The 27,979-nt window shown below is 39.2% G+C and overlaps 1 protein-coding gene across 14 annotated transcripts in view; it reads right to left on the bottom strand.

Annotated features, from left to right (window-relative positions):
* The window catches only part of gramd1bb (GRAM domain containing 1Bb), a 109,553-nt gene that overhangs the window by 48,460 nt on the left and 33,114 nt on the right, over positions 1-27,979 (bottom strand). For 8 of the 14 annotated variants that reach the window (XM_026193660.1, XM_026193661.1, XM_026193663.1 and 5 more), the window contains exons 2-4: positions 17,219-18,375; positions 8,580-8,669; positions 5,095-5,121 (exon numbers count right to left, since the gene is read on the bottom strand). In XM_026193660.1, coding sequence (XP_026049445.1) covers positions 5,095-5,121; positions 8,580-8,669; positions 17,219-17,625 — 524 coding nt within the window. In that variant the 5' untranslated portion in view covers positions 17,626-18,375. Of the gene's footprint in view, positions 1-326; positions 1,875-5,094; positions 5,122-5,345; positions 5,930-6,669; positions 7,095-8,579; positions 8,670-17,218; positions 18,376-27,979 lie in introns of those variants that run through there. The other 6 variants (XM_026193675.1, XM_026193676.1, XM_026193667.1 and 3 more) reach the window with 6 other exon arrangements.

Here is a 27,979-nt window from a genome sequence, read left to right as displayed (position 1 = left end):
TATATATATATATATATATATATATATATATATATATATATATATATATATATATATATATATATATATATATACATACATACATACATACATACATACACACACACACACACACACACACACACACACACACACATGCATCTAGATACAGTTAGTCAGCCCGTTTGACACTTCATAACACCTTTTTATGCTAACACATTTTATACTTTATACTAATGCTATAAACTATTTTACGGTTTAGGATTAAGAATAGAGGTTGTTGCACTTTAACTCCAGGGCTGAAAACATTCTGCAACTGCACACCGGTAACAGACATGAGAGCTGACCTTATGTTTGTGCATGGTGAACAGGCAGACACCATCCTGGCCTCTCTCCTGGCTCTCATGGCCTCTCTTCCCTTGTTCCGTTGTCAAAGTGTCACTTATCCAACATGTTTTGTCATCATCATCACCAAATGTCGAAATCCCCGTCGTCCTTATCTTTCAAGCAGCACATCCAGTGTCAGTCAAATGAGACATAATGTCTCCGATGCAAGCAAACCAAAGTGATACAGACACTTGTAAAGCTAAAATGCTTGTTCGGAAGCCGCAGGATGTCCAGGCTGACTAAATGCTTATATCTTGACAGAAACTGAACCAGCTGCTCATTATTCCAGCTATTGTCAAATCACTGCCTTCCTTCCTATACATAACAATAATAATAATAATAATAAAAAGAAAACACACACTGAGCTTGTGTTTTCAGTCTAAGTGGCTCTCACAGTCGCTTTCTACTGTATCACCTCACATCTGCTTGCAGAGCCATGGATGAGCAGTTGTACGCGGGAGGATGGATCAAGGATGTGAGCGCACTGATTGGCTGCCTGGTCATGGTGTGTGTGTGTGGGTAGGTCCCTTTGGTAGGCTCCCTGCGAACGGTTATGCTCGACGAGGGTGGTCCTTCACCTCTTTTCCTCTTGTCGTTGCGTTATCAGCCCCCCATCCTGTTCTGCTTCCCTCTGTCTCCGTGTCTGCACTAAAAGCTGCAGTTACGCTTTCCTGTTCCTCAGCCACCGCATCACAGTATGCTTGTGAGGACGCCACATCAGTGCTTCAGTGAATGCATGCACACAGATACTGAATGAATATGGAGAAGAAACAGCAGCTGCGTCATGCATTCATTTCCTCTTTCCAGACGTAATGGCTCTAGCAAGTGCTCACTGAAAATTTATTATATAAATAAATAAATAATTAAAAAACAATAAAAAAAGTCTCCTCTGAGGTCACAGCCTGAGCTAGACGTGGAGTAAGGCAGGAATCAGCTGTAGGTGGTTCAACACTGTATGTTATAAACAAATATATATTTTTTGGTCAATAAAAAATTTAATGGTCATGAAATACCTGGTAAAAATTGCATCCATAGTTTTAGCTCATTTTTATTTATGTATTTATTGTTTTTAAATTAAAAATCTCATCATATGTTACGTGAATTCTTGCCTGTATAGTGAAAGTCACCCACAGCCAGACTAGTGTGTTTTCAAATATGTTGAATCTTTGCTTTTCTGGGCCTGTCTCACAAAGTAAAGGGCAAGATCAGATTATGCTGACCTCCATCACTGGAAGCTAATGTCTCTAACCACAGACATTGATCGATAATCCAGCATTTGAGAAAGCAGAAAAGCAATGCAGGCATTAGAGCAAAGGCAGAGAGGATAAGGCAGGACTGTTTGGAAGAATCTCAGAAGCATAAATATCACAGCTAATGTAAGGGGTGTCCATTATTAGCCAACCAAATCTTAGTTGATGAGGAGCCTCTTTATGGACCACGTTTTGATTGGTAGTTGGCTGCAGCATAAAAACAACAACAACAACAACAACACAACAAAGAAACACAACTAAAGTCAGTCAGTCATTCAGAGGCAAATGTTTTCATTTATATGGCTGGTGCCTGTGATTATTAGATTAGTTATTATCCAATGAGCTGGGCAGAACTCAAACAATGCTAATAATGTTAATGTATGTAGCATAAACCTAGCCAGCATGTATGGCAACGTGCTTTAACACAGGATAACGCAGACATTATCACATTTATAATAATTATAGGTTGTGCTCATTATTAGGCTTTTGTATTTCTTTCTCACTTGAAAAACAATGCAACATTCCGAACCATTTTTCCGAATTTCCTGGAAAATGTATATGTAGATAATTGCTGAGTAACCCCATTAAATTTTCCATGCAAAGAATGCATCAGAGCTTCTTTCTCCTCATCAAAACTGAAAGGTTTCTAATTACACTTGCATTACATTTTACCTAACCAAAGGGCTTTTTGCATGCATTATTTACCGGTGCTCCTATAAATAAGTATTGATCTTAAGCAGTCTGTCTCACTACTTAGCCCTGTTACAAGGTCTACGGAGATAGATTTAGGTCCTGTTGGCTGTGGGATGGGCCTCACGGATTGGTCTTTTCACACTGTACCCCACATAGGGATGGGTATCGTTTAGGTTTTATCCGATACCAGTACCAAACCGGTACTTTTGAAACGGTGCCGGTGCTTAAACCGGTGCTTAAAGAATGGAGAACACAAACTTTGTCCAAAAACCTCTCATGTTCAGCTGTTTTTTTGTAAAAAGATAACAATGTGTGCCTTTTCTGCAGCTATAGGGGATTTATGGCATCACTCTTGGCTGGAAGCAGTGCTTAATCAATGAAAAACAAACTTTGTCCAAAAACCTCTCATGTTTGGCTGTTTTCCACTTTTTCTTTGGTCATTTTAGCCTTTTTGGCCAGGGTGAAGGGAGTATCTGCCATCAAACAAGAAGACATGTAACTATGACGGTGTTTGCTAGTTCACCTTACATGCATTAATTTAATAATGTGGTTAGCCTACTCAACGTAAATTACACACGAACAACATTAAGCTACTCACACAGAGAAGAACGGCTGCTGCTGCCATCTTCATCCGTCATCATTTCTGCTACACTGGCAGGGCTAGGGGCCAGGACTCTACTCTTCGGGTTTTTGGGGGATGTTGCGACCGATAACAGGCAACCCACCCACAGTAGATGTGCACACACGGTGTGAGGTCTCGCAGCAAGCTATCGAATACGCCGCATTTCTTGGCTTTTAACAAAATGCTATACGTTGCCAGGTGTTTCATCAGATTCGAGGAGTTACCTCCTTTGCACAGTATCACCTTAAAGCACTTGTTGCAGGCTGCTGAGTTTGCATCTTTTGCTATCAAGTACAGCCAGACTTTGACCGCTTCGCCTTGGGCATTTTTAATCTGTAGCTCTGCTCTAAAAGAACGTACGTACCTGAGCCCGCCTACTACGCTCGCAAAGGTAAAATGATTGGCTGGAATCCAAAGTGCATGACATCTCAGGGGAAAAAAAGCACCGAAATAAAACACCGAAATGTGCACTGCTTTTCGGTCTGGTTACTACCGTTTATGTCAGAACCGGTACCCATCCCTAACCCCACACATGCTTGATTGGATTTAGGGAGTTTGGCGACTGGGTCAACACCTTGAGCTCTTTGCTCAGAGTAGTTTCTGCTGTGTGGGGAAACACATTTTGCGGAGGGACGTCAGCTTCAGCAACATTAATAAAAATGCAAGGACTTAAGACTTCTCATCAAAACATTGCACTGTTATAGTACGATCAGCATTTTTTAAATTCCCCCTCCTCCCTTATTTTTTTTAAATGTATGACTGGTGTTAGTACATCTTGTTTTTTAACAACTAATCTCACTAATCATTAAAAATTTTACTGCTATTGTTTAATTATATTCTATCATATGCACTCATAACCATTCAGTTCTGTGTTTTCCTCTCAATAGGCAGTTATCCACCTCTGTTGTTCTGCCATCCTACCCGAAGCAGAATGCATGAATCATTCTAAAAATGCAGAGGTGTTTAAGTGAAGATGGCAATCAAACAAAATGCAACAAAAGCAGCATCTCTTGGACTAATAGTTAACACTCACTATTACAAAATACACCCACTGTCATTCAGAAGGTTTGCCCACCGTATACAACATGCAGCTGAGCCACCTGTGTATCCAAAACAAATTTCAGACATTCTCAGAGTCCCTTGTCCTCACAAATTCAACAAGCATTAACTAGGAAGAAAAGGAAAATCAACATCTAATTACCATCAATTTTCCCACAAAAGGCACGGCTCCTGGCTTGAAAGGCATTGCACTAAATGCCGGAGTACAGAGACTCCTAGTGGTTTAAACCTGGACTGGCCTACTTGTCACCAAACTCGCATGACTGACCACTCAAAGCATACCAAAGCAGACACACGCATACCAGATTGCACACACACAAACACAGAATAATAACAGTGTTCATTCAGCTCAGAAAATGTGCTGCACAAACATCATTTCTCCTGAATGATCGCTGCGAGCATCAAACACAGGCACACATCAAAAAGCAAAGCGCTTACATGGTTATGGCCTCATAACAAACTGCCAGTATCACTTTCTACATAAAATAAAACATGCTCAACACCATGTCTGAAAGTTAGTACAGTATATCTATTACTGGGTTGACTACACTCTGACTCAACATTGGAGAGCAGTCCTAAAGTCAGAAACGTAGAAACAGCAACTTATATAATTTCCCGTCATGCTGCCGGTCAAAGACTTGCTTGTAGCCAATCACACTCACCTTTCCAGTGTACGCCTTGGACCTTTTTGCTTCAGGTCCAGCACAGTCTCTCTTGCACAGCCTTCACACCCCAAAGAGCAAAGTGTCTGTGCCCACAGTGTGAGTGCACAGTGCTGACCTGCCACCGGCTGGGTAGCTAAAGGACTACAATCTCCACAACAGTGCCCAACCTACAAAGCCCTGTTTGTGTCTAATGTTGTTTGTCCAATAAAAGATAACAATGGCATTCCATGGCTTGCAACTGTATTCACTGCTGGCCTCTCCAAATGTAAAGCGTATTCAGACACCTTGGTTGGTGGACAAAGGCGTGAATCTGTGTCACATGAGGGGTGGGTGGGGCCAGGGCAGATGGGGTGACAGTAAGGCTGGTCACGGTGGATAAGCTCACCAGCATACGATGCATGCCACCACCTCTACGGGGACGATGAGGAAGTAGACTCACCTGATTTTGTCCGCTGCACTGTCAGACCTGCACGGGGGAAAAAGCACATTCAGTCATAGCGTACTGCAGACACGGCTTTTATCTAACAGCTGAAACACTCTGCATCATATTATGTGGTTGTGACATCAAAAAAACACTTTCTTTTTCTTCTAAATAACTATAACTCCTCACTTTAGAACAACTCATGTAAAGAATCTATTGCATTCATTATATATTCATATAGTTTTACAAACTCACTAACTATAATTTACCTGAGACGCATGAGGTGAGGCGCATGTCCACAACTGCTTGTTAACAGAATGGTCTAATCAGCCAATCACTTGGAAGCAATTATATTTAGGGATGTAGCTGGATGTAGGCACTGGTCAGATGACGTGCCAACGTTCAAACTGAGCATCAGGATGGGAAGAAACTTTGAGTGTGGCACGGTGATTGATGCCAAACAGAGTGGTCTCAGTATTTCAGAAACTGCGTCCCTACTGGGATTTCCCCGGAAAAACGATTGGTCGGACTACTTTGAACTATCAGGAAAGCAACAGTAGCTCAAATAACCACCCAAACAAGAAAGGAATTAGAAGCAGGAATCACCAGACACTGAGGAGCCTTCCTGTTCTACAGTAATAAAACCAGAATACAACCTGCTTGAAACCAAGTTGTCCCGTTAAGTTGACAAAGACTCATTCAGACTGATGGCAGCATGTTGGCAATCTGTCTGCATTTACAAATTAAGTACAATTATTTACAAACCTTCAACAATCAGAGGGTGACTGCAGTCAGTCCAAATCAGACTGCAACTGTTTGCAGAAAGGTTGATATCATTATGTAAGAATGAAAACACACAGTGTATATTAATTCAATATTTGAGCATTTATAATCTAGTTATAGATATCTGGAGGGGGTGAGCTTCCCCAGTGTATGATTAAATAAAGTCCATCTCTGTCTGCTTGCTGCATTGTAGTGCTTCATATGGTGGTGGAAATATAGCTGCGGATATATTACTTAAACCTTCTGAGAAGGGAGGGGCTTTAAAGCTAAGTGTCACATGACAGCCTGGCAATTTCACTGTAGTTACATAAACGTATTCTCTATTCTGCAAATTGATCCGGCATGTCTCACAATGCACAAATTTTCATTCACAACTCACAATCATGTGCTGCATCATCTTCACCGATGAGTCATATTACACTCACTTAGCAAAGTCACATTGTGATATTACATAACACTATCTGCAGTTAAAGTGGAGGAGTTGAGCAGAAGCGTCAGAGGCAACGAAACCAAAAACATGACAATGACAGGGAATGAGCAAACTTGTCTTCACGTCCTTCCCAAAAACCTCCACAGATGCCCTGATAATCTGGCTGAGGCAGCTAAACGTTCACATACTGTGTTAGCCTGCTGCCACTTCACCAGAAAATGCAGCTGCGCACATCATACACCGAGCAAAAACTGCAGCACACCAGGCAGACAGACAAACGCAGAGAGAGCAAAAAACACAAGCGTGACTGGCATGGAGATGACGACACGGGCGAAGTTTGCGAGAAGGCAGCCGCCGGGCAGAAATCCAGCTGTTTTTACCTGCAGAGGAGACATGACATTCCGTGCCCTCTAAAGCCGGCTACAGAACGCTGCTCTCCCTGCAGCTGCTGCAGACAAACCTCACTAGCTATCACCAGTGCAGCAAAGAAAAGAGCGGCAAAAAATCCCATAGGTTTCACAGGTGCTGTTCCTGATTTGAGTAAGAGGAGACACTGAGCGAGGAGAGTGCGCGGGAGGGAGAGCAGGACAGAGAGAAACAGTGGAGGTGTAGTGCACAGCTCTGGTAGACTGAGCTAAAAGCAAAGACAACTAAGTGGGTGGTTATTCAGAGGCTAGACGGAGGGGATTCTTGCAAATTTTCTCTTCAGGATGTCCTACTTTTGCATCATGCTTGACTGAATCTTAGCTCTGCACGTGAACAATATGAGCAGCAGTTTATTTGCTCTAAAGCAACAAACTATTTATTTTAACCAGATTCTACTCTGTTTTTGGCACACCACATAACATTATGAGCATGAAATTAGCCAGTTTAGAAGAATAATTATTGACACAGTCTTGTGTTTTTTTTACCTGCAGGTTGTCATTATCTGGTGTGATTTTAAGCACCACCCTTGGATTGAAAGACTTATAAATTTGGTGTGCAGGTTTTCTTATGCAAAAATCTGTTTAATTTTTGCAGCGATCTAACAAAGTTCCTTATCCTCATCTTTTTAAAAATTATTATTTTAATATTTATAGCAGATGAACAGCTAAAGTTCCCATATGGAAAAGAAATAGTAAAAACTTACATGATTTACTCATGAAAGTGGCCACTTTCTCATTACTTTCATATATTGTTTTAGTAAGTATCCAAAACATACAAGTTTCATTATATAATTTTTCAAAGGATATTATATGTGTTTTCACTCTTGTATGCTTTTCATACAAGTTTCACACAAGACAGATACAAACTTTATAAGATTTATATTTATCTTTTCCATATGGGTTTGCTGTGCAGGGACAGAGACCACACTAGAGACTCTGCTTTTGTTTCCTTTACTCAGCCTGAAAACTACCACATGTATTATCAAGGCTTCTCTACAGCTTTACTGATTGTAAAAATTGCCATAAAAACTGGATATCACATCACAGGCCGACACACGTATGACAAATAAAGACATGCACACGCCTAAGCACCAGATTCAGTTACTGATTTTACTTCTCAGTAGTGATGCTGTGATAACTGCACCAAAGAGTGACAAAGAGCTAATCTCTCAACTCAAGCTGAGCTCTGGGACGCAGAGCCTCTAATTGCTGTGGGAGAAGTTACATATCACCGCTTTCAGATGACTGCGGCGTAGGCACCAGTAAAAGAACCTTCTCTGTCAGTTTGTAGTTCTCATGAATGTCACATCAGAAGGAAAATCAGAGCGTGGCATTTATGGATGGTTCAAAAGCTTCATTTGAATCTATTTTCACAGAACAAGGCCCCTCGAAGAAAAAAATAATGTTTTTTTGAATGAGGCTTCAATTAGCATTTTTATGAAACTGATGAAATATCTAAATGTAAAGCCACAACCAATCTTTTTGCCTCACCGTCACTACTGGCAAAAAAAATAGACCTTGGACTGCCCTCTACTGGAGAATATATGCAATAACCAGAGACTGCATATGAAATGACCAAAAACACTGACTTCATTGTTCTTTCACTTTGAATGACTGTATCAGATAGACACACAAAACACAGTGTATGTGCCCTCACTGATGCTCACAGCATCATAATTCCTCTAATAATAAATTAAATTTTTACAGAGTGACCCTTGCAGTGTAGCACATAACTTCCTGGGTTTGACCTTCAAATCCCAGCTTCGACTTGGTTTGCTAACACATGTTAAAAGTCCTCTTGCTCTACCACATAAAAAGTGTCTCATGCAAAGGCAAATGTGTGCAGCAGTTACACACTTGCTCACCTCTCCTCTCGGATCAATGGAGTCAAGAAGCGATTGCTTTCGTCTTCATGGCTACTCTGCAGGCTGCTTTGCTGGCTGCTTTGCTGGCTGCTGCAAGAAAATGAGGGTGACAGTCAGTGTCACACAGTTCCAGCAAAAATGAAAAGATACAGACGTTGCATCTAAAATGTATTTATTTTTGGCCTATTTCTCCCTAAAAGAAAAAAGAAAAAAAAAGAAAAACACAACAAAAGCAAACATACATACAAATAAACTCTATGCGTGAACTTATATAAAAATACATTTCATCTATTAGTTTCAACTCTCACACTGTCAGCATGTAAAGTATGTGTCAGCTACAGTTTTTGCATGCACATATCCCATGGTAACACTAGAGGGCGATATATGACATGGGCTATGCAAAGAAAAAAAAAAAGAGTTCTGCAGTTTGTTTGTTTTTTTTTGGGGGGGGGGGGGGTTACAGATGTTTAAATATATATATATATAGAGAGAAAATATTCATTCACAAAAATGGGGCTTGAACAGCTTAGGAGCCAGAGATCTTTTGAAGAGATTTAGGATTGTTTCTGCTACACCACAAATAATGCACAAGCTGCAGTTTATTTATCAGTTACGTCTTATATAGTATATGACTAATACACTAGTAATAGAGAGCGTTTTTTCCCGAGCATTTTAAAATTCTGCAGTTATTCTCATCCACGCTTTGACATTTAAGAATAAAGCCAGTCTGTTGGGAAAAAAGGTCTTCATTAATTCACACTCTTAAGTCTGCAGGATGCCTTGACCTATTTCCTAAAGCAGCTATGAGCTGTCCAAGCCTGGAGGAGATGCTGGAATGTATGAAAAATGCAGATTTTGGAAGCCTGAGATTATTTTGGGAAATTGTTGACGCACTTTGAAAATACTTGTCCGAGTTAATCAGTTATTTTAGTAATCTGTAATGTTCTTTTCGAACGTTTAAGTTTTTACTATTAATAATACACATGTATGCACGGCTACTAATATAAATGAAAAGTAGTTAATAATTGTTATCATGTAACAAAATGTAACAAAGAAAACCCCAGCGAAAACAATAAACAAGCTAAAATTAGCTTTATCGGATCATCTGCTGCTTTTCTGGTACAAAAACTTGACTCCTGACTGCAGATGTCACTCAAAAGATACATTTTTGCAATTTCATATCATTTTGTCGGGTTCCTATCTTCCCTCCTGCTTCCTCCACTGCAAGCTGTTCACTCAAGGCTAAGACATACTGTATGCACTCTAATCAGATGTGTTTATTCTGGTGTATATATCTCTGTCCTTCAGAGCATGCTCATTCTAAATGACAAGAACAGAATGTAGACATGGAGTCAATCCAGACTGAATTATTCATTGCTCGTACACAATTAGTACAATACCCCGACACTATTCATTATACTTTCTTACTTTTTCCTTTTTAAACCAACATATTAAAAGGTACAACGAAATCAAGGACAACAAAGCTACATAATCCAAACTTCGATCACGTATGATCCATGTTTATAATTTATATTGTATCTCCTCATCTTTAAATATTAAGCAGTGACTGGTTTACAGTTCGCAGGATACATATTTTCTTTCTTTATTTAGTAAATAACAGTTTTAAAAAAAACGAAAGGGAAAATGAACTTTGCAAATATGCGGCTTGATGGTTAGTAGTTAATAACAGCCCATCAGTTTATAAACACTTTTTATAGCCACTACATTCTTTCAGTTCTTGTCTGGGGGGATTTTAACCTACACCTCCAGAATAAAGCTTCTAGTTCTGTGACTTCCTTCAGCTTTTATTTTTCCGATGCTAAGCTTGGGAACTCTGACAAAACCTTGGCTTGCACCTCTTACGTTGTCCAATTTTGAAACCCTCCTCTTTTTCAGCTTCTAGCACTGTTGCTCATTCAGGCCAAAAAGTTCACTTTAATTTCATCAGTGCCCAGGACTTAACTCCAAAGACTCCAGGCTTTTCTTTCCTTTTTTTTAAAATTAATTTGCAAATATTTCACTTGGCAGTAAGCAGACAGGTCATATTTGTGTAGGTGTCACTGCACAGACCAGAATGTGCATTACTATTCCAGTCTAATGCAGTCAAACACTTAGAGAGGATTTGCCTTTCTATCAATCCTGCTTGACATGTACAAAGAGTGCTCTCTCAAAGTATATCTTTACCTTCCAGAAGTCAACTTGTCCTCCGGTGTTCTTGTTAACTATGATTTTAAGTCACTGTGAATTGTGGAACTGTCTACCTGACAAAACTTTGCCATCTTCTTCCCGCTGCTTAATGAGAAGCAATTATTTAAATTTCCAGACCTTGTTAAGTCACCGGCTCCCCTGTGCTCCAGATGGACACACAGTGCCTTCACACTGAAAGCAGCAGGGGAAATAAAGATGGACGATTCTCAACAATGAAACTTCTCTGTTCACAATCCAAGCATGTGACTATAGATGCTATGCAGTTATTTAGATGTTCCCCAAGTCAGAGGGTTTGTATAGCTTTGAAATGTGCATCACCCAGACTTCCCTATGAAGTCATAACCCTAATAAAGACTTTGCAAACATTATATTAGAGCTCAGACCACTTAGGCTGCTCAAAGTTTTACAAACTACGTGATGATTTTTTTCTTTTTCTACTCTAAAACCATGAAAAAAAATCTTCTCTTGCTTAAAACGTTAAATTTTATGTCTTTTGAAGACGATTTTAACCTCTATGCGTAAAACTACAGACATTACGACAAATGTTGACCATGGTTGACCAAACTAACCACTCTACACTTTAAAGTAGAAGAATTCACCTGGTTTTGACATGTAATCAGCACTGCTCTTTAACTCAGAAACTTCTATTGTTCACATAATGACACAAAAATACCAACATTGTTTCTACGACTGCAATGAAACTACCTGAAGAACAGCAGAGTTCTGGAAATCTCTTCAAACCTCAGTTTTTTTCTGTTGAGTAGCTGAAATATTTATGTTTAGACCAAGTAGGGGTCAAACCAGGTAAAAATGTTCTACCACTTTCTGGAAATTGTTCTGCTCTTATCAAGCAGCAGCTTCCACTGTGTCTGTAAGCTCCCTCTGTTCTTTGAAACACTATCTTAGACACGCAGAGATACACATAGGTCCACATGCACACACAGTGTGCACACCGAATGTGTCAGACCACAAGACGAGAAAAACATCAGAATGACAAGATTAAGATGAAACAGGATAACATGTCAATACTGCGACAAGGGATAAGTAAAAACACTCAGGCTGGACAAAGAATGAGGCTTTACTTAGAGAGGATTAAAATCAATAACACTTAAATGATTTCATGATTTCACATTCATCACTAAAGATTTAAACATTTAAAGCAGTTTGATGAGAGGAAAACTGATTGGCCTTCCATGTCAGTGATGAAAGAGCTAAAGTTGTATAACAAAGAATTAATTATTTAAAGAATTTTAAAACTGCAGTCAGAGTCAAATAAATCAATTGTATTCTACAGAAATGTAAAAGGCATCATGGCAGAGCTGATTTACTACAGGAAGCGTAAAACGTCTTAATTTCATCCTAGTGAAATACTTCTGAGTGTTTCCATGAGGAGAAAACAGAGTTCTTTCACACTGCAACACATCTGACTATCTGTAAAGGATCTGCCAGAGTTGTATATTAACTGAGGAGTAGAAGCAGGTTTCACATCACAAAGCTTATGTACACATTTTGGGGGCACAACATTTCTACTGCTGATTTTATGTGACATTTACACACTAAAAACAAGTACTGACAGGTAACATTTTCGACACCCTATATGTAAATGAAACATAAGAGTGCTTATGTAAAATTTCTCCTTACATCTCAAAAAATGTTTCTAAATACCTGCTATTATATATAATATAATGTGATATAATATTTCTAAAGCCTTTCAGAAGAGAAGACCAAGGTAACCAAGGTAACAGCACCAGATCCCTTTATAAATCTACAAAGATGTGGTTAAATATAAAAGCTCTGCTACGTTTGTATATTAACTGGGAAATTAAAGCAGGCTTCAAGTCACAAAACCAATGTAGGCATTTTAAAAAGCACAAGATTAATAGGTTTTACTTCGGCTGCTGCTTTTGTGCCGTGCCTATGTCACTCAAAAAACAACTACTAAGCTAAAAGCCTTTTAAAAAGAAAGAATGATGTGGTGTGTTATACCCTTCATATTTCATATCTAAATTAACTTCTGGTGGTAATTTATCTTAATTTTAGAACCTCCAGAATGCAATAGCATGAGGATAAACTATATCCAATTTAAATGAACTGAACAGCAAACAACTAACTACAGTATTCATGAATGACAGCTTATTTATTATTTTTTTAGGTTCCACAATCTAGAGTTACCATTTGTTTGTTTGTATGAAAAGACTCCAAAATAAGAGAAAAACCAATTGCATTGGAAATTGGAGGTCGCAGTGGTGGTTCAAGCTGCATGCCAACAAAAGCTGCCTAAAATAACACAATAACAATTTATTTCATTCATACGTTTTTCGTAGTGAGCCATCAGATATTGTAGTAGATATTTATATGAATGTTAACAGTATGGAGTCAAAGTCAGGGAATGTTACAGATTGATGATGAATTAAGGGAAAAAACAGAATGACCGACTCCGACAGTGAAGGTTCCAGGAACTTACAGTTTTAGGGACATTTTACTGGCATGATTTGGAGCCACTTTACAGGAAAGGGTCACTGCAAATTAATACAAAGCACTCATGAGTCATGAGTGAAAAAATTTGTATGCTCATGGGAATGTTTTCTCCGGGAAGAAAGATCCCCCACTTGTAAGGCATGAGGGTTTACTGATGAGAAAGAAAAATTATGTAAAAGATATTTTGTGGCATTTGTAATTTCTCTCAGATGCCTCTATCATGTGATGAATAAGGTAGGTAGAGTCGAAAAGCTACTGATATAAGAACCAGTTCATTTACCAACTAGTAGTAGTGAGTGAGTATTTGCAGACAAACATGAAAAACTACAGGCAACCACGGGAATCTGCTAGCAACCAAAGCAACTAAACTCACTGGGAGGTTTTTGGTGCATCCACTTCTTTGCAACCCTTTTCACCCAGCAACGGCCAGAAACTACTGGGAACTGCTGTCAACCATCCGTGATATACACATTTGTATCTAACAACCATGTGGTTGATTCACATCCAACATGGCGGACAGCTGTAGAGCAATGCGCATGTGACGTCATGCGAGACCACTCAGTAGAAGAATGTGGGAAAACAGCTTTCAGTCATAACAAAGGTTTCGATACAGCGAATGTTATATTAAATATCAACTCTGCGAGAGAACACTGTGAAGCAGAACAAACTGTCTCGGACGTTTACGCACTTCTTGCTCTGCTTCAGCAATAATTAAGTAACGACAAACATTAACATCTGAATTATTTATGTCACTCTCACACAGTTTTAAAGCATGGTATTTTTTTTTCTTTTACATAATAGATTCAGTTGTACCAGGCAGCACACTGAGAAGCCATGTCAGCTTTATGCCACAGTACATTATTAAGCTGAGGAACACTTCTTACGAAAGTTCACATTACACCTTCAGGAAGAAGTAGAGATTTTCTCAAGAACTGCTCGATAATGACCGTATTTCACACTCAAGGATGCTGCGGCAGTTATGCACCTCTGGAGAGTGCCTTCAATTCAGAGAAAGATAGCACATTTATGGAGGGAAGAATGAATCTATTCCTGTCTGCTGTTAGCAGTGATAAGTGGCCCCCGAAAAAAAACAAGAAAGACAGAAAAAAAACAACGAGAAGAGAAATTATCAGAGCTTTTCCTTCTAGCTTGTCATGGTTTGGGAGGAGAAAATATTATTTTTCAACTAGACTAACCAAAATGCATTTGTATTCCTAGGCCAACCAGACAGGTTACAGTTTAGATTCAGGTCAGACTTATATGAGCAGTGAAGACAATAAAGATGTCTAACTGATAACTAAAGGTAAATGCCACCAGTTCTGTGTCTCATTAAAACACAGTCACAATCTCGCCTTCTTTTTTTCTGAGTTATAGCTGTGAATACCAGTGAAAAAAAGTAAAACATTAACATGCCAAAGTAAATATGTCTGTGAAGCTTCTCAGTCATCCAGGTCATCGTACTCTAAGGAGCTTGGAAAGAAAAGCATCTAGACTTCTTTAAGTTTCCTTGAAGATGTTTCACCTCTCATCCGAAAGCTTCAGAGCGACAGGTGGAGCCCTATCACTAACCCCCTATTGATAATGATACTCTACCTAATTACACGAGCCAAGGTGTGAAAACGGGTGTAGGTCACAATCAGCCGCGGTTTCGGGTGAACCCATTGTGAGAGGTTAATCTTTGACCTTTTGGTTATTAAATGTCACCACATTACCAAATTATTCTATTGCATATAGTTCTGTGGAATTTGAGAAGGAGATGAGACGTAACAAAGTACAAATACTGTTACTGTACTTTGCTAGAATTTTCAGGTATCTGTACTTTACTTGAGTATTTATTTTTCTTACTTTAACTCTTAACTTTCGCTCTCTACATTTTAATACAAGTATCTGTATTTTCTACTCTTTAAATTTTCAAAACAGCGGTGTTACTTTAGGTTTAACACATTTTGGGGATATTTTTATTTAACAATAACACCTGAATGACTACAAGAGATCTTATTTGTGTATCCACTGCTCAACAAATATCAGCAAAAGCAAATTGCTTGTGTGCAGTTTGTCACACAGTGTGTCTGCAAGCTGTGTTTCTCAGGAAGAGCAATGATGGCACTCACAGATGGAAGGGGAAACTACAGAGGTATATATCTAAAAAGTAAGAACTGCTCAGTGGGATTTGATAAATTGGAAATTTAAAGCTGCATTAAAGGTGCATTTTTTGCTTTTATTTGATAGTGGAAGAATGAAGGCAGACAGGAAAGTGAAGAGAGGGAGAAGGGGAAGTTATGATCCAAAGGGCCGTGGGTCAGACTCAAACCCAGCCTGCTGCACTCCAGCCATGTGGCATATGGTCACCTGCTCACCCACAGAGCAAATCTGGCACAATGTCCTAATTTTTTAAAATCAGGTATTGGATCTGTATATGATGTGAAGCTATGTTTTTTCATATTGTGAAATGTCCTGGAAAACAGACTCCGTTATTATTAAAATACTGCTGTTTCGTGCAGGATAAACAGGTTAGTTTGTGATGGATTTTAAAGTAAAGAACAATGTTGGGTGGTGTTCAGCAGCTGAAGTTGATCTATAACACTGAACAAAACTTTATAAGGAATTCCATGAAGTCATTACTGTTCCCACTTCAGGAACACTAAGGCATTTAACGCTTACCATAAATCATAAATGTTAAGGTTTCCTGTTTAACTATTAGCAATTATCTTATAGCCACATTAGCCATCTGTTATTATTAAGCTAGTGCCTATGGAGAACAATAAAGCAGTAACATTAATGTGGAAGCAAATATTATCAGCCCTGCTTGTCTGTAACATTAACAGATAACGTTAAATTAATTGGATAAAACAATTGTTTGTGTCTAAAAAATGGATATTAAAAAGGAAAAGTCTACCAGCCACACACTACACAGGAACAGTGACAGAGAGTGGCAGCAACAAAAATATGGCACAATGTTACCTGAAGCATAGCACCATCTCAGACAAGATTAAAATTAATTGGCTTTATTTTTTCGTCAATACCTAAGAGAAACACATACTTAGTTACGTTTTTTATAATATTACTATAGTACTAGTAGTAGTAGTATAATAGTAGTATTATCATTTGTTTTTAAAGAGTATCAGAATTTTGTCATTATTTCCTCTGTGACACCAAAGTGTATTTTCTAGATATCAGTAACGAGTTAACTAGTCTCTTTTGCTAAGTCATTTGTTTATCTTTGCAAAATTAGATTATCTGCTACAAATAACATTCAGAGGCCTGACTGAACAATTGAGTGCATTTGCAACATTATTTGTATTTGCAACTTAGAATACTATGACTTTTCCTCATGCTGCACGCTTGATTATTTTATCTGAGATACCAGACTTTGCACGCACATACTTTCAAAGGAGGAAACCTTTTGATTATCTAAACCTTTTGATCTGTCTTCAATAGTGTAATCAGATCAACCTTTTAAGCTATGAGTAAATGACTGAAAACATTTACTGTGTATGCCTCTTGCATGCAAGAAGATGTAACTTGTTAATGTGGGTAACCTGTGGACAGGGGTCAACACTCTGGTGACTCCATTAATGTGGTGCAACAATCTGTGCAATTTATTTTGTATTTTTTAATGGCTATTATGGCCCTTGATGTTCTTTTTTAGTTTAGTCTTTCTGCATACAGCCCTATTGTGACTGTTTGCCTGTGAAAAACACTTAACAAATAAACTATCTGACTTATTTATTAACTTATTAACTAACAAAATATGGACGAAAGACAAGCACAATCAGTACATAAGACTCAGCTAAACAGAGACCTAAAGCTTCAGTCATTGAAAAATACCATGCCAACAACTGAACTCTCAAGTAGGAGATACATCATTAGTGCAGATAGCAGGAATTATGAAGCATCATGGAGGTATTAGGGAAGAAGAGGGGTTTAGGTGAATAGAAAGGGCCCATACAAACCTGCTCTCACTGCCTTGCTCCTTCTTTTCTCTGACCTTCAGCCACTTCCTCAACAGGAAACGCTTACGGCGAGGAGATGCACTTGGTGTGGAGCACCTCGACCAGGAAGGAGCATCTTCGTCGCTTGATGGTGTGATTTCGATGGAAGGCAACTGAAGGTACTCCTTGGAGCTGGAACGGGATCTGGCTGTAAGGTGGCAGTTGGTCGGCCGCCCTCTTTCGATCTCCCTTTCACTGGGCACATTCTTCATGCGGCGCATTTTGAAGCGTTTGCGACGGAGGGTTGGTGTTGACGAGCTGGATCGCACAGAGCCATCTGACACAGCATTGTTTCCTCCATCGGAGTATGCTGGAGCATCTTTTGGCACACTCACCTGGAGTGAAGGAGGTCTAAGAGTGTCAGTCATGATTTTTGCCTAGCTCTCTAAATACTCCCCTAAAGCACTTCTTTTAAGATACACAACTTAAGATTATTACAGGTCTTGCAATTCTGTGCCTTGAAGAATTGCAGAAAAGCTCAGGGCTGAACAAGTGAGGCACAGTTGAGATCCTTGAAAATCTTTGGTAGACCTCCCATAGCCCCTTCAGGTCTTGTTTATGTTAAAGCCCTTTCTGCATGCTAGCCTACGGATTATAAGACTGGCATATAGATCCTGGTAGTAGATATCTAAGGCTTAACCAAGTCCTTTTGCTGCTCCTCAGCTGTTGGTGTTTGTGTAGCTCAGTGGCCAGCTGACTGATTTAGAAGAGCAGTCTTGTGGCGGTGAACTCAGGCTGGAGAGAAGAGGGCTAGATTAGATAACAAAGGGGGCTTCTGTTCTGAGGCTAGCAGATGAAACATGTATAAGGTCTGTCAGGGAGTGTAACACAACTCCTTTGCTGGTTCTCCCTAGGGACTGGGAGGCCAAGTTACACACACACACACCCAACTACACATTTACTATGCCACTGTCCGAGAGCTGTTATTTTAGCTACCGCTAATGCTAAAGGGAAGGCAACCACTGTCAGCTCTTGATTGCCGATTCCGATGTATGAGGTTGGGAGGCTGTTTGCCGTCACTTTGTGCTCATTTTGGCGATGCTGCAGGAAGACACTGTTGCTTCAGGCTGAAGTCCGTCTTGTGCCCCAGTGTGCCGTGCTCTCCACACAGTTAATGCCTACAGGTTAAAGGGAAGTGATAGGACTGCAAGGTAAAGGCAAGGCTGAGGATGATAATGGCCAAGTTAAGCAGTCACACACGCACACACAACCACACAGGCAGATAATCAAAAGAGGCAGGGCTTAATGGACAAGAACCCACACAGACAAAGGAAGACACCATGGACACCAATCACAGGAGGCAGGCAGCACACTGTTCTACTCAACATACACTACCTACCCACCACCATGCACCAGCTTAAGTCTGTCAAACCACAAGGCCTTTGTTAAATGTATACAAGACTATAAACTATCACTATCATTGTAAACAGAGGATATTTGAGTGGTTGCAAACTGTTTTATGTGGTATGTACTCAACAGAGAAGCTTTCTTTACAATTCTGAAGATGGCAATTCTTTCAGCAGGTGATTTTGAAACTGCAACGTTACTGACAGGTCCTTGATGTCTTGTTTTTTTTGAATGAGAGCAAAACCACACGTGTCACTATTGTATGTCTAACTGTGAAGCAAAAAAAAAAAAAAAAAAAAAACACGACAAAAAGTGAAATGGGGGCATGTTAGAAATCAACACAGAGCAAGTTGCCAGTACTGTGTGAGAAAATGAGATACAAGTATCAACACATGCTCATGCCCAAATCACCAAAATATTAAGAAATGCTCAGAATCTTTTGCTGTCACATTTAAGTATATTTGTTTAAATGGGAAGGACAATGCTAGCTTACTAGCAGTGTTGGGTAAGTTACTTTAAAAAAGTAATTAATTACTAATTAGTTAGTCAATATTGTATTTAAAATTACTGTGTCAGAAAAGTAACTTAATTACTAAATAAGTAATTTAACTAAATACTTCTTAAAATCCCTATAAACCTTGAGTGGGCAAACAATAGAAATTAAACTCTTTAAATAATAAATACATTTTTTAAAGACGGAGACTCTACAGTAAGCAGCGGTAGCATCTCTTCCACAATGTAGCCTGCAATCATTTTTTAAGCTCACCTTCAGACGCTTTCTGTGCTGCTGAAGTAAAATCAGGTTTTGTCTGCTTAGCAGGAGTTGCCGCGGTGTTATCCATGGATGATGAACAAGGATCACTCAGAAGTGTTTGTCTATGCTCTCGTGTCAGGCGCTTCAGTAAATTACTCGTGCTATTAACAGCAGCCGATAGTTTTTTCTCCCCAGGATATAGCTTACATATTACTGTAATGTTCTTGTCTGCTTGTTTCAGAAAAGTGAAGAGATGGGAATATGTCCATTTCATAAAACAGCCACTCGCTTCAGCCGAGTCCGACATCTTCCGCTTTAGAATACAACTATGCAGCAAACTGGCGCGAAATGACGTGCACCTGCACTACAACGATGTTAAAGCGGCAGAGTTTACTTCTACGTTTAGAAGAAAAATTATTGAAATTATATAATGATATTCAGCGAGTTTAATTATTTTACAATGTAACACAAGTACATTGTAAATAACTGTAATTAAAATACCTAAAAATGAACAGTAATTAGTTACTCTACTTTTTCAGTGGAAAAGTAATTTAATTACAGTAACGTGTTACTTAGTAACGCATTACACCCAACACTGCTTACTAGCTTACTTTATAGAATTTTACTTATTTTACTAATTTTATTCAGAGTGGAAGATAAAAAAAACAAACAAACATATGAAATACATGAACTGAAAAACCATACTAGTTTAAGAAAATATTAGCTCAGACTAAATTTGATGGCAGCAACACATCTCGAAAAAGTTGGGACAAGGCTATTTTTACCAGTCGATAAGCATCCCCTCCTCTTTTAACAGTTTGTAACTGAGGAGACCAGTTTCTGGACTTTTGGTGGAGGAATGCTGTCCTTTCCTTTTGTTCTATTTCGAATAAAATAATGGTTTATGAAATTTGCAACTCACTGCGCTTTCTTTACTTTTTGCGCATGGTCCCAACTTTTGCCGAATTTTATTCGTAGACTTTCTAACATTAGAAGGCAAACTTTTCTTGGGTATCACAGTGATAAGCCTGCTGGAGATTGGAAAGGTTTCCCATTCTGTGACGTGACAATGCGACAGAAGGTGTGACAATGGCATAAACAAAAAATGCTCAGTTACAATCTCAAGGCTCAAGGTTTAATTAGGCTTAAGCAGAAACAAGTGCTTTAAAATGTGATGCCATGGCATCCTTACCATGTGCTGTATTTGATGAGTTGTGAGCGAGACTGCTACTGACAAGATAGCAGAGTGAATAGTGAATAGTGAAAATAACCATCTGTGCTTTCTCATAGCCCACACCATTAAAAATACTAGCATGGTTGTTGTGCACATATGGCTTTCTCAGTTGGGATCTATGAGGTGAGAAACAAACAGAGACTGGTAGTTTATATGCCTGCTATGGTAAAGACAGTGCACATCATGTTTGCAGAAAGAGACTGAATAACATTACTACTGCTGTTTCTAATATTCCTACGAAAACTAATCATGTAATAATTAAACAGTTAAAGCCAGTCAATAATAAAGCACTTTAAAAATGTATAAACTTCATAAGGTGTCAAGATTAAATATCGAAGACAGGATCATCTAGAGTCAACGATCTCATTGACTAGAAGCCCTGTTTTCTGTAGAAGCTCTTACAGATTTAGAAGTATAAGAGAGGAATATAACCATGCAATAAGTTTGCCCAGAGAAAGTGAGAACATGAAAATCCCACTCTTAAGTCAGAAAAGGCCTGATCTTAAAGATGATCCAGGAGTCATAATAGAAGTGGGATTTGCCGGCTGCACTCCAGCATTACAAAACATACTGTAAAGTCAAGAGAAAAAAAATCCTCCAAGGTTTCTTGCAGCGTGTTAAAGCGGCAGCCAAACGGATAAAATTAATTCATACCTTGTATCCTAAAATTGAACCTTTAACAGCAGATCTCCAGGGTATCGTAAGTAGGACAAAGTTGGCTTTTATCCATGCGTGTTTTTAAGAAATCAACTGCGCTATGATAGTATGACTACACATAACACTTCAACTGTGTGGTTAGAACCTCATTGGCAATGCAGAAAATAGGCCAGGTCTAATAATGGGTTGGTTTTTTTAACAGGATGCAAATATAAGCTTGTTCACAACTACATTCAGCGGTATTTAAAAAAAAACAAAAAACAAAAAAACAGGATGTAAACCACTCACACCTTTTTTTTAGCTGCCTACACTTCCAACCCTCTGCATCAACTGGCTCATCTGCATGACTAAATCAAAAGAAAATAAAGGAACCACTGATGCCAACAAGCACCACCACTGAAGATTCACCATCATTGGTAACCATCAAAACATTGCTGAAGACATGGTACACTACAGAACCAACGATATGGAGCTGAAAGAAGCATGGGAGGATTTAGGGCTGTGCGATATGACCAAAATCTCATCTATCGTCCCGATAACGATATAAATCACAAAAATGTAACATTTTCTGTAAATTCTGTGAATCTTGGGCAGCTCGACTTGCGGGAAGTGTTTCCAGGTGGGAGTCGTGGACCTGGAGTCGAGTGTTTTAACCGATGCATGAATCTATACATTTTTAGACATAAGTTGTAACGGCCGCCGTTTCTTTGTGAGTATTTATTACACGGCGTGCTGCGGGGAAAAGCCTATTCTAACGTTTGAGTCTAAGGTTTATTTTTTAGCACCTTTTTTGCTTCTCATCCGTAAATACCCTGCATCTTTCACGTGATTGTTTATTTCGAAAAGTCTCAACAGGATCTTGAGCTTTAATTGTGAAAGGTTTATGTGAAAGATAAACAAGCGGACATGCGATGGTTTTACCGTCGTTGTTGCTAACCACAACGCATAAAAACAGGCGCTTGTCCGTCTGTAGTGTGCACACTATAATATAAGAGAAAGAGAGAACTTTAAGAAATTAATATAGCCACTACAGTGACCATCAAAATGATGAAAAAATATTGCCGTAAACAGTTTATTTTGCGACACCACGAAACAAACGATAGCGTAAAATGAAACGATTGACGTTTTTATATTGTCATCCGATATATATCGTTATATCGAACAGCCCTAGGAGCATGAGATCTACTTAGTTTACTTTACCGAACTGATTTTATGTGGTACACGCCGCTCAAAAATCTGTCAAAAAATGTTTTAGTACGACTTTGCTAAGCTACGAAGCCGCACCGCTTGATGGATTGTGGGAGCATTACGGCTACCGTAGTCAGGAGCCTCACGGAGTGGTACGTACTGTACTTCAACATAATATTACGGTATTGTGTGTGTATAATCTCTTTTTAAGTTTTGTGGATATTATATGGTTATGCTCAGGATATGTCGGCCAATTTCCACTGGAAATGCCTTTTGGTTAAACTGTCAGCAAAGAATTTGGATTTGCACTGTTAAATTTTTATATAACTTTAATGCACATAAAAAAACAAACAGCTGCTTCTTTAAGTGAAAATACATTGAATGAGTTTTTTGCACTAATAAAGTTGTGGAATTGTAAAGTATTTTGTCCTACGTCAATTATATCGTTATCACAAATTTTTAAATATATATTGTGATAAATATTTTTGGCCATATTGCCCTGCCCTAGTAGTAAGACCTGCTATGATGACAGTTTAGAGATGGTGGCAAAAATACAGGAGGCACAGCTGGAGGTGACAGAGTTAACATTTTCATTGGTAGTGATCAAGATGGACAGGGTTAGAAATGAGAACATCTGAGAGGTCTGGAAACAATGTGAGGAAAGTGAGGCTGAGATGGTTTGGAGCACAGTAGAAAGGATAGTGGATATATTGGATAATATGTTGCCAGGCAGGAGGAAAAGAGGAAGACCACAGAGACGATTCATGTAGGGAAGGAAGACACGCAGAGAGTTGGGGTGAGAGAGGAGGATGCTGGGGACAGGATGAGATGCATGAGGCACTGTGGCAACCCCTAAAGGCAGTAGCTCAAAGAAGAAGACGAAGAATATTCAGATAAAAGCTGCAAATTCAACATGCTACCAGTAACCCACTGCAGGCTTCCTTGCAATTTGTCATGTAAGATTATATCAAATATTCAGCTTAAAGCCACTTCATTGTTCAAAGATCAGTGCAGAATGGCAGCACTGTTTTGTAGTCGAGTGAAATAAAGGCTTTTAGGAAATTCTTACAGTATGAAAGCTACCCTATTGTTTACTCTTGTTGCACATGTGCACAGTCATGAAGATGAGCTTTTGCAGGAACCCTGTGTAAAAAATTTGCTCACTATTTAAAGTTAAAGGTGCTGCTACTCTTTACTATACATTCACACACATACACACAATGACCTAGAGGCTGAGCATGGAAGTGGGGAAACATCATGAATTAATCATGGCAAGACAACGTGTCTCATTACAATTTCACACATTCTAGCAAACTCGGGTTGTACTCTGACACTGCTCGACTCACACGTGAGCAGGTGATGTCATTTTTAGCATGACTGAGCGCTTAGCTTTGGTTGTTCTGTAGTTAAATGAACAGATTAATAGTTTTCATTATAGTTATGCATGTGAGAAACACTGCTCTCTAGCTGGAGAGCATGTTGACACACCTGTCTAATATAATATTAAAATCCAGAGTGCACAGCAGGAAGGACCCGAATGGTCTAACCATCTTGTGTCTCAGTGCCTTGTGCACTTTGCCATGTGGACATTAGCGGAGTCAACAGATGGGCCTACCACAGAGCGGCTTTGCTGTTACAGCTGAGAAGGCGATCGCAGTTTTCCATCACTGTAATGACTACAGAAGACAGGACAACCATGTGATTGCTTGCCTTTCACGCGTCATTACTGACCATCAAAGTTCAACTCTATTGTTCTCTGCATCTCTATTCTTAGCACTCTGTCCCTGTTAGCACAATGTCAAAGACTGTGGGCAGATTACAGAGGCATGCTAATGCCAATTAACAAACACTCATGAAAATACATGCAACATAAAGTGTTCTGATTAGTCAAATTAATTCTTTACAAGAGCATAAAATATGCAGCATACAGGACTGGGAGATCCATGGTGTTTTGGTAAGTAATACTACGTGTAATAACCATGGTATGGATGGTGGATTACACTTTTAAAGTGGATATTTCAGTGTGGGTGGTAGGAGCATATGGCAATAACAGATTTTCTTTTCTATTTTTTTCAATAACAAGCGTGGGAATCAGGCTCTAAAAGTTTCTCCATACGTGCATCTACAAACTCAAGTTTCAAAATTAAACTACCTACCAGAAAAGTTTTGGAATACTGTTGTGCTCCTCCAACCAAATTACTAGTCATCATGTTAAGTACATATTATGGTGCATTTTAAGGTATTTATGGTCTTTCGACACATTAGAAAAATTAATTTAAAAAGAAAACACGCTGAAAAAAAAAGAAGAAGAAGAAACTGAGTTAAATTTGACTGGTGGAATCATAGCAACAACAACAAAATGTCAAAGACACTGAACAAAAATGGGGAAAAAAATTTTTCACATAAAATATTTATCCACTGGCTCTGCCAATGTCTTTCTGCAGGCATGATGTCTTTTCCCTACTAAACAACCTATTGCTCATACCAAACTGTATCTTTGAGCAGCTATATGCCTTTGGGAAACTCAGTAGTGTTGCAGAACTTTATAACACTGGATCTAGTTGGGTGACAGGCAAGTGTTACAGTACATCTTGAGTGGAGCTAATAGGATTAGAAAACAGTTTATGTAATAGAAAATTAACCTCATCTTACCTTTTCCTTTTGCTGCACTAAACTACCGTACAAATCTCAGAAGTGCTCCAGTACAGCACGCTGACTTTAAAGAAGGAACACATTGTACTGCAAACGACATGTTCAGTGGTCTCTCTCGCTCCGTCTCTCTTTATCGGTTCACCAGATTTATTTTAGAAACACGTTAAAAATGAATGCATTTTTTTTTTCAGGAATAAAAAAAAAAAAAGGTACATGTACAAGTGCTAAGCTAAAGGTCTTGTTAAAAGACCACCCTGAGACATGTACAAGCTTTACCATGCAGCTTCCCAAAGTGCATCCTTCTTAATCTGAGCTAGCAAGCAATCCCATGTCCCATATTTTACTTCATGAAAAGGGCTGACTCCTTCTCTTGGAAGACTTGCTGTACTGATCAAAACACCAGCTTTCATCACTTATTTAGATACTGTGCCATCTAAAAATAACCTCGTTAGACTATGGAAACAAGCACAGCTGTTCTGTGGAACTGATTGTGAGTCAAACCTACACTTAAAGGAAATTAAGAGAGATTCAGGTGAACAACCAGACATATTTTATTCTAACCTAGATATGCTGTGACTCAGATTTGTAACTAAAATAAAATATACACTCAATGGACCTGCTCTTTTTCCTGTTCGCCTAGCTGGTATTAGGTTTGACTCCCTTTTCCCTTCAGAACTGCCTTAATTCTTCAAGGCATCGATTCAACCAGGACCCGGAAGCTCTCATTAGAGATTTTGGTACATATTGCCATGACAGCATCACACAGATGGCACAGATTTGATGGACTCACATCCATGATGCAAATTTCCCTTGCAAATTGCGATCTGGTGATTGTGGAGGTCGTCTGAGTACAGTGAAGTCATTGTCATGTACAAGAAACCAGTTTGAAATCTGCTGACTTGTTACATGGCATCCTGCTGGAAGAAGCCATCAGAAGATGTGGTTATAAAGCGATAGGTATGGTCAGGTGGCATCTAAACAATAATCAGTTTGTAGTACGGGGCCCATAACAGAAGGAATGGTTCAAAAACATGGATACTTTCATGTGGTCATGCCAAACTTTACTTTTAACTGTACAATTTGAATGTTGCAGCAGAAAGAATTGAGAATCATTAGCTTTAGCGACATTTTTCAAATCTCCTATTGCCCAGGTCACCAACAGACAGGCCACAGTCCAGCTCAAGATCCAGAGGCTATTCTGGAGCAGCGGTGGACTTTTAAGAAAAATATTCTAGCTAACCAATACGCTGTATCTGTCGCAGATGACAGATTATGACTCATTTTCAAAGACCAGTGAAAAGTTTAGGTTTTTATCTTTAATTTTTTTAGAGAGAGATGGGCAGCACGGTGTTTAGCACTGTTGCCACACAGCAAGAAGGTCCTGAGTTCAATTCCACCATCAGGGCGGGGTCTTTCTGTGTGGAGTTTGCATTTTCTCTCCGTGTTTGCGTGGTTTTACTCCGGCTTCCTCCCACCGTCCAAAGACATCTAGTTTGTGGGAATAGGTTAACTGATTAATCCAAATTGCCCATAGGTGTGAATGTGAGAGCAAATGGTTGTCTGTCCCTGTGTGTAAGCCCTGCGACAGACTGGCGACCTGTCCAGGGTGTACCCTGCCTCTCGCCCTATGACAGCTGGGATAGGCAACAGCGCCCCCCGCGACCCTGAAAAGGATAAGCGGAAGCGAATGGATGGATGGATAGTTTTAGATATTCATGTTAAAACATTGCTTCAGATTTCAATTTCAGATTAAAAAAAAAACATGGTGCCAAAGTGGGATGATGGTTCTTTTTTTCAAAAGAATATATCGAAAAGTATTTGATATATGAAGCTAAAAATTTCACAGCGCTCATTATGTTAAAACCTTGTACCATATAATTTTCTGGTGAACCCTGCATCTTATAGTAAAAAATATATAATATGCATTGTTGGAAAACTATTGAACAGAACGTTCTTTCTTTAACTACATGCAGCCACTGATACAACTATTAGGCTTTATGATATGTCACCTAATGATATTTCAGGCTTTTACGTGAGGACATGTTCTCTAAATGGATTGTAATTGAATAGCCATGTTCTATAGTCCAATTTTGGTGAGCCCATGCAACCCATGTAGCCTCTCTTTTCTGTTCTTAGGAGTGGTACCTAGCGTGACCCTCTGCTGGTATAGTCGTCCGTTTCAAAAATTGACATGTTGTAATAATAATAATAATAATAATAATAATAATACTGGATTGGATTTATATAGCGCTTTTCAAGGCACCCAAAGCGCTTTACAATGCCACTATTCATTCACTCTCACATTCACACACTGATGGAGGCAAGCTACAGTTGTAGCCACAGCTGCCCTGGGGCAGACTGACAGAGGCGAGGCTGCCATATCGCGCCATCGGCCCCTCTGGCCAACACCAGTAGGCAAGTAGGGTAAAGTGTCTTGCCCACGGACACAACGACCAGGACAGAGAGCCCAGGGATCGAACCAGCGACCTTCCGGTTACAGATGCGATTCCCAACCCCCTGAGCCACGGTCGCCTGTTGTGCATTCAGAGAGGCTCTTGCATACCTTGGTTTTACGTTATTTGGTTGCCTCCCTATCAGCTTAATCCAGTTTGGCCATTCTCCATGTCTTTAAGCATCAACCAGGAATGTGATGATAGCAAATATTTAGTAGTCGGTACCAATAGAATAACATGATTCTCTATACCCCAGAGATTCTATACCTTGGTGGAGTCAGACTGTTTAAAATGTTATTATATTTGGTTGATGGTTTCTGAGTAAGAAATTTCCTAGTTATCTCAAACACAGGTAAATGCTATCATTTACTTCTTCTGGTCAGATACATCACCTTATAATCACGAGCTTTCAAACAAAGTAAGAACACTACAATTTT

This window comes from Astatotilapia calliptera, chromosome 14 (genome assembly GCF_900246225.1).
Source record: "Astatotilapia calliptera chromosome 14, fAstCal1.2, whole genome shotgun sequence".
Lineage (NCBI taxonomy): Eukaryota > Metazoa > Chordata > Actinopteri > Cichliformes > Cichlidae > Astatotilapia > Astatotilapia calliptera.
This window is presented reverse-complemented; position numbering and strand designations above follow the sequence as displayed.